The following is a 13,419-nucleotide window of genomic DNA, read 5'->3' on the forward strand; positions in this document are numbered from 1 at the left end:
TATATATATACACGCACATACACACACACACACACACACCACGTCTTCTTTATCCATTCATCTGCTGATGGACACCTAGGTTGCTTCCATACCTTGGCAATTATAAATAATGCTGGCTGCTATGAACATTGGGGTGCATATATCTTTTCAAATTAGTGTTTTTGTTGGAAGCTTTTAAATATACAGATCCCTAGGCTGACTCAGAATGTTGAGGTCACAGAGAATGAGATAGAGATCTGAATTTTATATTTCCCAGATGGTTTATGGATTAGCATTAGAGAACTGCTGTTTTAAAGGATTTTCTTGTCTTCCAAATTAATGACTACAAAATAACACAATATAAAACACTACACCCACCTAAAGAAAATTTATATAGAGAAATTAAGGTTAACTAAAGCCTTAAAAAAAGAATTAATGTCTTACCCTTGAGGCTCTTGGACGGTCTTGTTCTCTACTTTTTGTTCACATTCTTTTATCATGGAAGTTAAAATAACCTGATTTAAAAAAAATGACTTTAGAGAAATACTGTTAACATAGTAAAATACTACGGTTTAAAGTTTTTAATTGAATTTTTAATATTCCCATAAGCTAATATGTTAACTAAAAATTGAAAATTTTGGCAGTTACTTAGTTACAGGAATTCACATTGGATTGCTAGACTAGGTACCGAAATAGCATTAAAAGATCTCAATTGTATAACTCAATAATTCACTTTGATTTTCACTAACCTTCCTTCTGAGTCTGATTCCATTCTCCCTTAGCTTTCCCCACTATCTAATGTTAAAAGTAAAATTTATATACATTTAAAAAATACACATACCATGGTCAGACATATTTTCCCAGTAAAAGCTGTTCTGTCCCTTGTCCCTTGCTTTTTCCAGGTTGCTAAAAGCAAGATGCTCTATTTTAAAGTCTAGGGCAGAGACCAGATATAGGTCTGTGGTCACTAAAACTGGGGAGACAATAGGTGTCTAAGAGTTGCTATCACTCTTGCGGGGAGACTGAGTGAGTAATGGAAAGGGTGGAGGGATGGAAGCTACTGCCCCAAGTGCTGGCACCCACACCAGAAACCAAATGGCCCTCCTGAATTTTCTTGGCCCATATTTGTGCATGGAGGTCACTAGACAACAAACTTATTGTCACCCTCTACGTGCTAGGCATGTTTTTAGACACAGAGGATGCAGCAAATAGACAACATTCCCTCCTTGTGGAGAGCTTATGTTCCTTTGTTATAGACAACAAACACAAAAAATAAGTAAATCATATCGTATATTACAAAGTGATAAGGGCTTTGGAAAGAACACTGAGTGAGATAAGGGGTATAGAAGGCCAAAGTGAAGAATATTACAATTTACATGGAGGTGTTCTAAGCAGGTTTCATGGAGAGGATGATATTTAAGCAAGAACCTGAGGGACATGAGGAGTAAGTGTGTGAGACCCTGGTTAGAGGCTGAGCAGACTCCAGCTGGGAGTATGTCTATTGTATTCTAAGCCTGGAAGCCAGAGTGGTGGGTGCAGAGTGAGCAAGGGGGAAGGCAGAAGGTGAGGCCCGGGAGGTAAGGAGGAAGGAGCTGGGTCCTCTAGTGCCTTGCAGATTATGGTAAAGACTTTTGATTTTGTAATGTTTTCCCGCTCTCTCATCTGACACATTACAGATTTCGTTTGTTTGGCTCTTTTCTTTTGCATCAGTGTTTTTTTGGGAGAGTTTTTATACTTTCTCTTCCGCTCCCTCTATTGGCCGTTCCCTCCAGTATCCTTTTTCTTGTGTGTATATTTTCATCTCTGTCTTTGATGTCAGAGGCTTTTTTCAAATGGTTGGTCATCTTGGGATATCCACTAAAGACTGAGGTACTAAAACGTTGATTAGAATCTCTTCATGCATGAGTAAATTCACTTTAAGGTGACTCTGGCACAAACTTTCTGCCAATCTTTTTTTCCCTGCAAATATAATTCTGGCTGCCACCCCATTCCTGGAGCTAAGAAGGAGAAAGGTAATGAGGTTTCTAATGACTAACTATACCTTTGACTTAATTTCCCTCCTTTCATTATAGCACCTTATTCCTGCTCTCAGCTAGGCCTGATATCTCAAGTCTAGAAAGGAAAGCTCCAGTCTTCCACCAAGGTTCAGAAGGTAATCTGGGAGTCTGATCCTTTCAAAAACTTTTAACCACTCCCCCTATTTTCAGTCCCACCCTACACTAATGGAAGGTAGTGAAAATAAGGCTTCTTATTTGTTCTATTCTACAAGTAGTCTTCATTTTCGATGCAAAAATCCTGAACAGAATACTAGTAAACTGAATCTACCTTCATATAAAAGGAATTATATACCATAACCAAGTGGGATTTATTGCAGTAGTGCAAAGGTTGCTTTAACATGTAAAAATCCATTAATATAAAACATTGTAAGAGAATAAAAAACACAACCATGTAATCATCTCAACTGATGCAGAAAAAAACATCTGACAATATTCAACACCCTTTCATGATAAAAATACTCAAGCAACTAGCAAAAAAAGTGAACTTCCTCAGGCTGATAAAGGGAATCTATAAAATATACAAAGCAAAAATTGAGAAAACTGAAAGGAGAAAGACGTAACTCACAATCATAATTTTAACATGTCTTTCAATAGCTGATAGAACAAGCAGATTACAAAAAACTAATACAAATATAAGAGAACTGACTCATAAAATTAACTACCTTTACCTTATGAAAAAAATCCATGCATCAATAAAAATATAATGGAAATGAGAATCTAATTTGAACTAAATGATAACAAACCTACAATGCAGTAAAAGGGACGTGGCTAAAGGAGCACTTAGAGCCTTAAATTTATGTATCGGAAAAGAAGAAAAGTTAACAAGTAAATAATTTAAGTCTCCTCCTCAAGGAGTTAGAAAAACAGAAAAAAAAATCAAATCTAAAGAAAGCAGAAGGAAATAAAGATGAAAATAGAAATCAATGAAACTAACACATAGAGAAAAGTCAACACAGCCAAAAGTTCAATATTTGAAAAGGTTAATAAAATTGATAAACCCCTATCAAAAGTATTTTAAAAAGAAAGCAAGAAACAAATTGATATCAGAAGTAAAAGAGGGGTAGCAATATAATAGATCCTACAGTAAGGAAAAGGGAAAAAAATAAAAGTATTATACAAGAATCTATTATTTACAGGTGACTTTTCTACACTTGAAACTTATAAAAATTCCAGTGACATTTTGTTATTAGAATTAATAATAAAGTTTCTCAGGTTGGCCAGACACAAGTTCAACATACAAAAGTTATATTATTTCTATACATCAGCAAGAAAGGGTTAAAAACCATATAATCCTAAAAAAGGTAGCATTATAACATTATAGATATAAAGTGACAGTTTTTTCAAACAAAGTTATAAAACTTTATTAAAAGACATTAAAGGAGATCTAAATAAACATAAGATATAGTATATTCTGGATAGGAAGACTCAAAATCATGAAGTTGATGTCTCTCCCAATTAATTTATAGAATCAACTCAATTTCAATCAGAATCTCAATGAGATCTTTCTTGGAGTCTCATAAAATAATCCTAAAATTTACATAAAAAAGCTAAGGGTCATGAACAGTTCTAAAAAAGGACAGGGTGCTGGACTTGCCCTATTAGATTTTAGGACTTTTTAACAAGGCAACTGTAATGAAGACAGGGTATCAATGTTACAATAATTGAGAAAGAGACCAGTGGAAAAGAATGTTCCCTAATAACAGACACATGCATACAAGGAAACATCATCTATGATAGAGGTGGCACTGCCAATCAGTATAGACATGATGCACTGTTCAGTAAACAATAATGGGACAACTGGTTATCCATACAGAAAAAAATGTAACTTAAGCACTACCTCACATCATACGTAAAAACTAATTTTAGATGGATTAAGAATTTTATTGTGAAAATACAACTTTAAACATTTTAAGAAGAAAGTATAGGAGATCATGTCATGGAACTGGTCAATCAATCTATTAAAAAATTAAAAATCAGTGTTCAAATGGGCCAAAAATGTGAAAAAACATCAAAAATTGGAAAAAGATATTCATAAAACACAAAATTGACTGAATACTGATATTCCAATTATATAACAAACTTCAAGGAAATAATAGGAAAAAAGACAACCCAAAGTGGGAAAAATGGGCAAAAAACCTAAAAAGGCTTTGATGTTAGTGAACATACAAATAATTCTAAGTTTGACAATAATCAGGGAAATGCAAATGAAAACCATAATGATATACCACTTTATATCTACTGAATTTAAAAAGTCTAAGAATACCAAGTGTTGACAAAGATATGGATGAAAAGGCTACATACTCCTGCATGCTCCTATCAGGTCTGAAAAGTGTCCTTTCGGTGCAGCACTTTGATCAGTAGTGATCGTAGAGACAGAAGTTTTGTTGGATTACTGTGATGGTAATGAATACGACGTACCAACAGACAGTGTGAAAGTTGAGAGAGGGGGTGTAAACTGCTGGGAGGAAAAAGAGATATGAGGGAGGGATGAAGGGAAGATTTTGTTTTTGTTTTGATTTGTTTAGGAGAGAAGAGTCAAACACAATAATAGGTTAAAGAAAAGCTGCTAGAAAAACAGGCTGAAGATATAGAATAGGAAATAAATGACAAACAGGGTTTTGGAGAATACAGGAAGACAAATAGAATGAAAAGAGTTATGAGGAAATGGAGAGAGAAAATAGAAACTTTGCTTCTAAGAAAGTTAATGGTCAGAGATAACACTGTACAGCATTTTATAGATAAAAAGCATTTCACATACACTCTCTTACTAAATTCTAACTATATTCAGTGAAGGACAGTACGTTATTCCTACTTTAGAGAATTAAACAGAAGCTCAAAGATGTTGAAGGAGTGTCTTAAGATCTCATAGCTAGTAAATAAATCCATAAAATGATGCTGAACTAGACTTTAAAAAATTAGGCACAGCATATCATAATCACACCTCATGGAGAGGAATCAAAGTCTATATAGGAGATATTAAAACACATGAACATGGCACTGATAATCACAGTGGCTTAATCATGATAGTAGCTTACCTCATGCTCTGGAGAAAGATGTTCCATGTCAATTCGTAAACATCTGAGACCAGGTAAGAAGTGATTAACCATTAAATCCTCTGAAATGACTTGAGATGAGGTAGTTAAGGAGATTAAAAAAAAAAAAACTGGTATGTCCAACAGAACAACAGAAGAATATAGAAGAAGCAGATCTCTTAAATGCTGCCTATGGCATGCTGACCACTTAGAGCAAACAGGCTTCTGTCAAGCACGATCTGTATTTGCTGAGTTAGTTACTTGTCAAGAGGCAACTGTGTTTATTCCCACAAATCTCCTTATGTCAGTGGCATTGATTATTGTAACAGCACATAATTTAATTACATGGTATGTAAACGTATGAAATAATAAGGGTGAAAATTAAATCATGAAATTTAATTGGATGTTTAAATGAGTATAAAAAGTAAAAAAATTAATGTTTCCATGACAACTAAGTTGAAAGTTTCAGAAAAAATTGATAAAGGCCAGTTGCTTAAAACACTGTTGCTTGGATACATATAGCTGATTCACTTTGTTGAACAGCAGAAACTAACACAACATTGTAAAGCAATTATACTCCAATAAAGATGTTAAAAAAATTGCTGCTTAATTATATATATGACAACTGTAAATATATACATATTTAAATATAAAGAAAAATATAAAAATCTAGAAAAATTCAGTACCCAGTATCAGAAATGTTTCTGGATTCTCTTTAAAGAAACTTAAGCTAAAATTCATAGACAATTATATTACGAATGTGGTTCACCTAAGAAAGCTGATGTTTAATTCTAATCAGCAGACACACAAAAGAAATGCCTCAGTCCTACATCAAAAGCTTGGTAAAAGAAATGACATTTATGTGTTTAAGTTAAAAGAAGTTCTCTTAGGTATATACCATTTTCCTGATTTCTTACTCTAACCATTCTGTTAAACTGACCCACACTGGTCCTCACTGAATTGGGCAAGAGAGCTTTTGCTGTAATAAGTTTTAGTACTACTTATATTTCCTAGCCATATGAGTTTTAGTTGATTATATGACATTGAAAGGAGTCAGGAAAGCAGATGCATTTCTCAAACAATGCACCTTGTTTATTCACATCGCTTCTGACACATTCTCACCTATTACAGTTGTGAGCCATCTAAAAATATTTCTTATTTAATATTATACCATATTAAAGTGAAAAATGCCAGTAAATGAGTTCCTTTATAAAGATGAGTTAGTCTTTCTGAAAAAAATAATAAATTATATTAAGTAAAAAAAAATCCATATAACTACTGCCTTAAAAATATAGTTATAAATAAACACTAGTTGTAAATAAAACTCCTATAATTGAGTGACTTATAAATAGGCAGTTATAAAAATATAGACATCATTTGGTTGTACCAAATCCCTATAGATATACAAAGTTCTACAACCTAATGGCTATGTAGTTTTATTTTCTGGGTATAGGAAAAGTATCACCTAGATGTATCTGTGAGTGACCTTTGGATTAGAGAAAGGTCTCTGATCTAGAGAAATCTGGGCATGGATTGAGAAACTGAAAATGGCCTTACTTGGTGATAAGAGGGAAGACACTTTCCTTCTCCTCTCTCTCTACCCACGGTTTGGTCCTTTTCCCCCATGGAACCCCACAATCTTTCTTAGGGGATGGAAACTTAGAGATCATTTAGTCCTATCTGATGTTAGGAATCACCTCTACCTCATCTGTGAATGGTGGTCATAAAGCCTCTGACTGCTAACAGTGACAGGACATTCAGTTTTGTAAGACAGAGCACTGCATTTTTAGAGAGCTCAATTTGAAAGTTTTTCTTATAAACACAATAGGCCTCTCCATGACCTCCGCTTGTTAGTGTTTGCTCTGCACTTTAGTTACACAAGCATGCCTAACCTTTTTTCTATATAACAACCTTTAAGATAATTCTCAAATTATCTTTTCATCCCTAAACCATTTCTTTTCCAGGTTAAACATTTCTAAATTCCTTCAAATTTTTCTTAAACATGATTTCTTGACTTAATACCATGCCAAATGTTAAATTATATAGATTTCCTATGTCCCTATTGAAATACGATGTCGTGCTGAAAGGAATACTCTTGTGTTCTATCAGCTCGTAATTCAATAGAACAGCAGAACAGATATGGACAATGTGATTTTATTAGTGGCCATAACCACCCTGTTGACACAAGTACAAGTTCTGACTCACGGAGAACTAACGCTTTTAGTACTTGAACAGGGTCTATTGTTAAGATGGTTCTTCCCCTTACTGTGCTGTTATAAAGACTTTTTACTGTATTTTCTCTAGTAATATTCTGTACATACCTAAATACACAATAATATTCCTTCTATACAGACTTCTATGCTCTTCAGAAACCACTGCTTAGTCCATTTGAAAATTAGGTTAACAGAGCTAAAATTTTTAATCTTTTGACTTTCTCATTTTCCTTGAGGCATATTTCTTTAGAAACTCTGCTATATAAGATTACACACAACTCTTCACTTAAGTTTGTAAACATTTACTTTCGCAAAGTTTAGGGAATAGGTATAAGCGTATCAATGTCTTCTTCTTTGACATGCCAAACTCTGACATGCCATTATTACTTTCTTGTAAGGGTCCTGTCACTTCTCCATTACTAAAGAGCCCTTTCTTGCTAATTCAGAATTATCACTTCCTCTTTTTGCTTCCTCTATCTTCTCTAAGTTGAAAATGCCAACAAGATAAATCAGGAATGATAGTAAGTTCTGCTTTTAGTGGAATTAAACTTATAGAAGGTATATGGTTAGTTGAGGCAAAATTATCAAAATATGGTATCTCTGCCCACTTTATGATCTATAGTATAAGAAGGTGGCTTATATCAGCCACATGAATAGGCAATTTGTAGCAGAGTCCCAAAATGAAATGCTCTCAACCACACATCGAACTTCAAGTTTTAACATTTCTAAAAGGACAAGTAGCTCGTTAACAGACAGCTCTGCATTTCTTTCTCTACCATCATTTTTTTTCTCTCAAAATCATAATTCTCTGATTATGTTGTCTAGCACATATTTTTACGGTTATATTCAAGTGTTCAGCCGTTCACTCATTTTTTCAATCTCTTATTTCCTCCTTTCTTGAAATATTCTGGCTTTTAATGGGAGAGCCTAAAAGCTAGAGTTTATTCTGCCCATATTTATCTTTACTTCCTTCTTACTTTTATTTTACTAGCCCAAGGATATTAAAGAGAACATTTAACAGGATAGCTAAAGTTCACTGTTCTAGTCACAGTTTTGCTTTTAATTATAAAAAACAGAAGTCACTAATGCCTTTAAGTTTTAGTTTAGTCATTTATAAAATGTAGTGGTTGACATGGGTTAGATGATCTCTGAGCTTTCCTCCAGTTCTACCATCACTGCAAATGATTAACCATGGTGTCCCTGTATTTTTTTTAATGAGTGATATCTCTCCAAGAGATATTCACAGGATCATAAAGACGGTTAAACATTCATTAAAAATGAATGCCAGGACACATACAAGGATTCCTTTTGATTAACAGAAGCCTCAGTTATAACTCATTGCTTGCTTAGTTATATAGCTGATTAACATACATACAATTTTAGTCAATGTTTTCAAAACTATGGAACATATAAACACAGAAGACTTAAACTTATCTTTTAAAATTATGAGATGGCTAGAATAAGGAGCCATCTTATGGGGCAAGTCAACTCAAATTTTTAATCTTCTACTTAACTACTTCTTAGTTAAGTTGAAGAAAAAAATTCTACTTCTCAATCTTTAACAACTGAGGTTCACTGTAAGAATGATTATTAAATATAGATATATATTAATAAAGCAAGGATACAACAACAGGAAAGTGCACTGTAGGCTTCAAAAAGATGGGTAGCAATATCCAGTCTTTTAGAATCCACGATTTGTAAGTTGTTCACCAAGGCTAACTTATGCAAATGTGGTATAACAACTGAAAAAAGAAAAAGAAATTATTAATTTTAATCTAAAACATCCTTATACATTAAAAAAATAATTTTTCATTTTATTTTATAAAATTTTATTTTAATTCTGGATGATTTCAAAAGATTACCCACATCCCATACTTGCTTTTTCGTACTAGGGAAGAAAGCATGTTTTTCAGAATAAATAGTGATCTAGAATTTGGGAGAAATAGATTATAGCATGCCATTATAACCTAATTATGAGGATGTATACAGGTCATTTGGCTTCACGGCAATTCAGTTTCCCAGTTTGAAAAATGAAAGCCAAATAAACAAATGTAAACAACCTATCTCTTGTGTTATTATCAGCTTTATAAATATAAAGCTTGTATTACTGTTGCTATTAAAAAGATAAATACAGTATACTGATTCATTTTCAATATCAAATTATTTCACTACTTCATGAAACTATTATTAGCTTTAGTTTCTCAAGTTCTTAGCAAAGACCAGTGTCAAACAGCACTGGTGGTTGAGTTTTCAAGTCACCTAATGGGCTCAATATCTTATATCTCAATGAATAGTGTAAAATTTCAAAAATACAGACAGCACATTGCTAAAATTAAAGTGGTGGTCCAAGAAACAGTAACCATTTCAGTAGCACTGAGCACTCCTACTGCCTAAGATTGTGTTCTTTACATACCATTTCCCACTAAAACCAGGGTCCCTTGCAGAAATGGCTCCAGGGTAAGTGATTATCAAATTGTTGATCACACGGTCCCATTCTAGTCCTGCTTGGTTGGGGGACCCAAAACATGGTTCATAAGCACATACTTCTGACCAACTGTAGTGACTTCATTCATGTCTACCTTGAGCTTGTATATGTTAAAGCCACAATCTCCTTCTAGAAAAATCTCCTGCTTCCTCAATAAACCACTACTATAATTACAACTTTTATGCACCTTAGTAAACGGTAAAAAACCCCACACAAACTTAGGACAACAATGGCCATTTTTAGGGGACTTTTTGACTTATCAAAATTAATAACAACATACTTCAGAGGTGCTCTAGAAAAAATAAGAAGACAAAAAACTCCAAATTGAATTCCCAATGAATTCACTGAAATTCCGATTCATTAACTGGCATGCTGAGGCCTCAACAAAATGGTGGCTCTGAGACAGTCTCTCAAAGATTCTCTATTTCATTTCTGCCCAAACATTTTGAAACTGACCTTCCTTGCACTACTTTATCTATAAACACGTGGCCTCTATTCATTCCACTCATTCCCTGATTTCCTACACAAGCAATCCTTTCCTCAGTGTTTTTCTCAGAAACTCAACAACCACACTATACAAGATCCCTGTAAAACTGCTTAACTAGAAAACAAACCTATACAAGTTACTTTAAACTCTAGTCTACAGACAGTTAAAGGTTACAATTAAGGATATTCCTAAATCTCAGAAGATAGAAGTTTACTAAAGAATTCAACATTTCATTATATATGTATTGTCCTGGGCTACCACATCTGTACCAATTAATTCATTTAATTGTTAACCCCTCAGATGGAGATAAATGGTTAAAAGATTTAATAACCTAGATGTGAGTAATTCTACAACTGACCTTCGGTGGGCAAGGAAAACAGGAAATACACAACATAAGGCCACTTCTGAAGCCTTTCACTTAAGGGCAGATTGGACAAAGATTCAAAAGTGCGAACAAAATAAAGATAAATCAATAGGAAACTTTATAAAAATAGATTTTTGTAAACTTCTAAAAAATATTCTGGGGTAGATCCAATAGCAAAAGTGAAGGGAATCTTGTCCTCTCTTTTTGTAAATGGGCTTAGATCTAAAATAAGGAACTTTGAAAAAAACTGATCTGAAATGTAAAACTGCCATGTTAGAAAATCTCCAAGGTATGACTGAACATTTTCAGAGAGACTTATAAAGTTAAAAAAGTAGAAAACAAACAAACAAAACTGTATCATGTTCTGAATAAAACAAATGGCCCCTGAGATAAAATCAGGACCAAAAGGTCCTATAATAACTAAGAGTTGGGAGAGAAAAAGGGCCACTGGAAGAACCAATGTCTTCTATTCTCTAGGAAATAGAGGGAAGAATATCCAAAAATGCCACTCCAAGGAAGACATTACCACCCAGCAATTCTTTGTTCTTTCTCTAAACTCCTAACAGGAACTGTCTATAAATACAGATGGATAACAATATAGCATCCTTGTCAATGTGGGTTCTACTTCATCTACCATTAATCTTATTAATATAGGACACTAAATTCCACAGGGTAAAGTTCTAAAGCAAAAGAGAAGCCAACTGACTGAGTAGTAAATACAGAAGAAAAACAATTTTTTTGTCTTAAAAAAAAAAAGTCTCGTGTCAGAATGTGAAGGAAGATTGTATAAGACAAACTTGTGGGTATACAGTAAGTTGTAGAAGGCTTCAGGAATAATGGTTTACTACACCTATTCAAGCAGTGGAAACTGCTATTTTCAATTTTTTCTCAAGCCAATCTTTAATTGCTATTTTGGGACCATTATGAAAAGAATATTTCTCTTTTCTATGTGATACATAAATCTTTCCTTTGAGTGTACACAAAAAGGTTAGATCATATTCTAGATAGTTATTAACTCAACAACACGGCACCCACCAAAGACCCATTGCCTATTCAGCCTATTCCTTGATCCAACAGCCAAGACTTATTCTCCTTGCTTCAGAGCAATTACAGACAGCCTCAAAAAAGTTAGTCAAAGCACCTGTAGAGGGTCACCTGTAAATCTGACGTTACTATGATGAGGAACTATCCCTAATGCTAACTAAAATACTAAACCTTTTTCTGTTAACTGATTGTGAAATACTGTTATTTTCTCCTCATGCTACCAACACTATTACCCATTGAAAAATAACCTTGTGGTTGTTTCTGTAGTTCAATATGTGTTCATGCCCTCAACAGACCTTTTGGACACTGCAGTCCAAATCCTGACAATATTTTTGTTGTTTATCTTAAAAATACCAGGTTAGATATGCAATAACTAGTCTATGGGAGAATCCAATTTTGTATGGAAACCAAACTGATGTAAGAAGCCAAACTTGCGGACTTTCCAAGAGCATGTCAAATTGCTAAAAATAAAAGGACTAAGGTATAACAGTGATAACTGTCATGCTTTTGGAGTAATAATTACTGGATGCTTTGATGACACCCAAAGAAATTGCTGTCATAAAGTAAAAAGTGATACTATAGAAACCGGAGAAAATGCTTTAGCAGATCATCATGCAGGTTATTTAGCCGATCAACAAGCCATGATTTAAAACAAAATAGTGGAATGGCATGCTAAGTGGAAGAAATGTATCTTTCATAAGAACATGTCTAGAAACACATAAAAATTTCCTTAGAAATAAGAATTAAATAATAAGCTCTAAATATAATGAGCACAGTATTTTGAAATTAACAGGAAGAATTATTTTAAAAATAACTTGAAATTATTTATGAGTTACTTTTCATACGTCTACAGCAATCACTATATAGTATAAGAAGCCATTTAATAGCAGTTAATAGCAATACCGATCAATCCACAATAACAAACTTGTTTCACTTTCAGCTTTCAGTATATGAAAGATAAGGTGTAGAAAGGTGTCATGTAACACATGACAAATCCTCAGTGAGGCTTATGGTCTCGCTCTTACATTACAATTCAGGAAAAATGGTAAAAAAAAATGCAACTTACACTCATCTCGGAACCTTGGTTCTGCATTAGGCCCAACTCTACCAAATGTTTTTATGATTTCTGTATGCAAAGAATACTGGTCTTGATATTGAGGATCTTCCAGGAAAGAAGCCAACTGCATTTTCACTCTTTCCAGCAACTTAAAATTGAATATTGTACAGTCAAATTGAGAGAAGGATACACACTAAACATGGCTTGCATCACTGGATTCAAATGACTTATATCAACATAATAGTAGAAATTTGGAATTAAATAAGTACTTATTTAGTCTTTTGGCTCAGAAAAGATCTTAAATTTTTGTTTATGCTTGTTAATTCATTTTTTGTTCTTTAAAAACACAAATATTCCCTGACCCCACAATATTTAGGGATAAAGATAGAGTTTTGATGATTTTGTATCTAAACTATAATTCTTAAAACAAATCAGAGTGTAAGTTACCCACTTATTCACCTTCTGAAAGCAATGAGTCATTAATGACTTACATCTTACTCATATTTCCCTAAAAGACATTTTTATTTTGGGATTTAAGAACATGTTGAAATTCTGCCAAGACTGCAAGCTTTGCAGAACAATGTGTTTTTTTTATTTTGCTCCACCGGTGAAATATGTAAGTGAAAAAATGGAAAACATTTTTTCCCACAACTAACACGGTTGTTTAATTTTTGTTATAAAAAAAATCTATATGACAAAAA

The 13,419-nt window shown here is 33.5% G+C and overlaps 1 protein-coding gene across 5 annotated transcripts in view; it reads right to left on the minus strand.

The window, feature by feature from the left end:
- The window catches only part of RELCH (RAB11 binding and LisH domain, coiled-coil and HEAT repeat containing), a 113,841-nt gene that overhangs the window by 9,084 nt on the left and 91,338 nt on the right, over positions 1-13,419 (minus strand). For 4 of the 5 annotated variants that reach the window (XM_024754856.1, XM_024754857.1, XM_024754854.1 and 1 more), the window contains 4 exons: positions 12,728-12,866; positions 8,907-9,023; positions 5,072-5,160; positions 424-494 (listed from right to left, as the gene is read on the minus strand). In XM_024754856.1, coding sequence (XP_024610624.1) covers positions 424-494; positions 5,072-5,160; positions 8,907-9,023; positions 12,728-12,866 — 416 coding nt within the window. Of the gene's footprint in view, positions 1-423; positions 495-5,071; positions 5,161-8,906; positions 9,024-12,727; positions 12,867-13,419 lie in introns of those variants that run through there. The other variant, XM_024754858.1, reaches the window with a different exon arrangement.

Source organism: Neophocaena asiaeorientalis, unplaced genomic scaffold (genome assembly GCF_003031525.2).
Source record: "Neophocaena asiaeorientalis asiaeorientalis breed wild unplaced genomic scaffold, Neophocaena_asiaeorientalis_V1.1 scaffold124, whole genome shotgun sequence".
Classification (NCBI taxonomy): domain Eukaryota; kingdom Metazoa; phylum Chordata; class Mammalia; order Artiodactyla; family Phocoenidae; genus Neophocaena; species Neophocaena asiaeorientalis.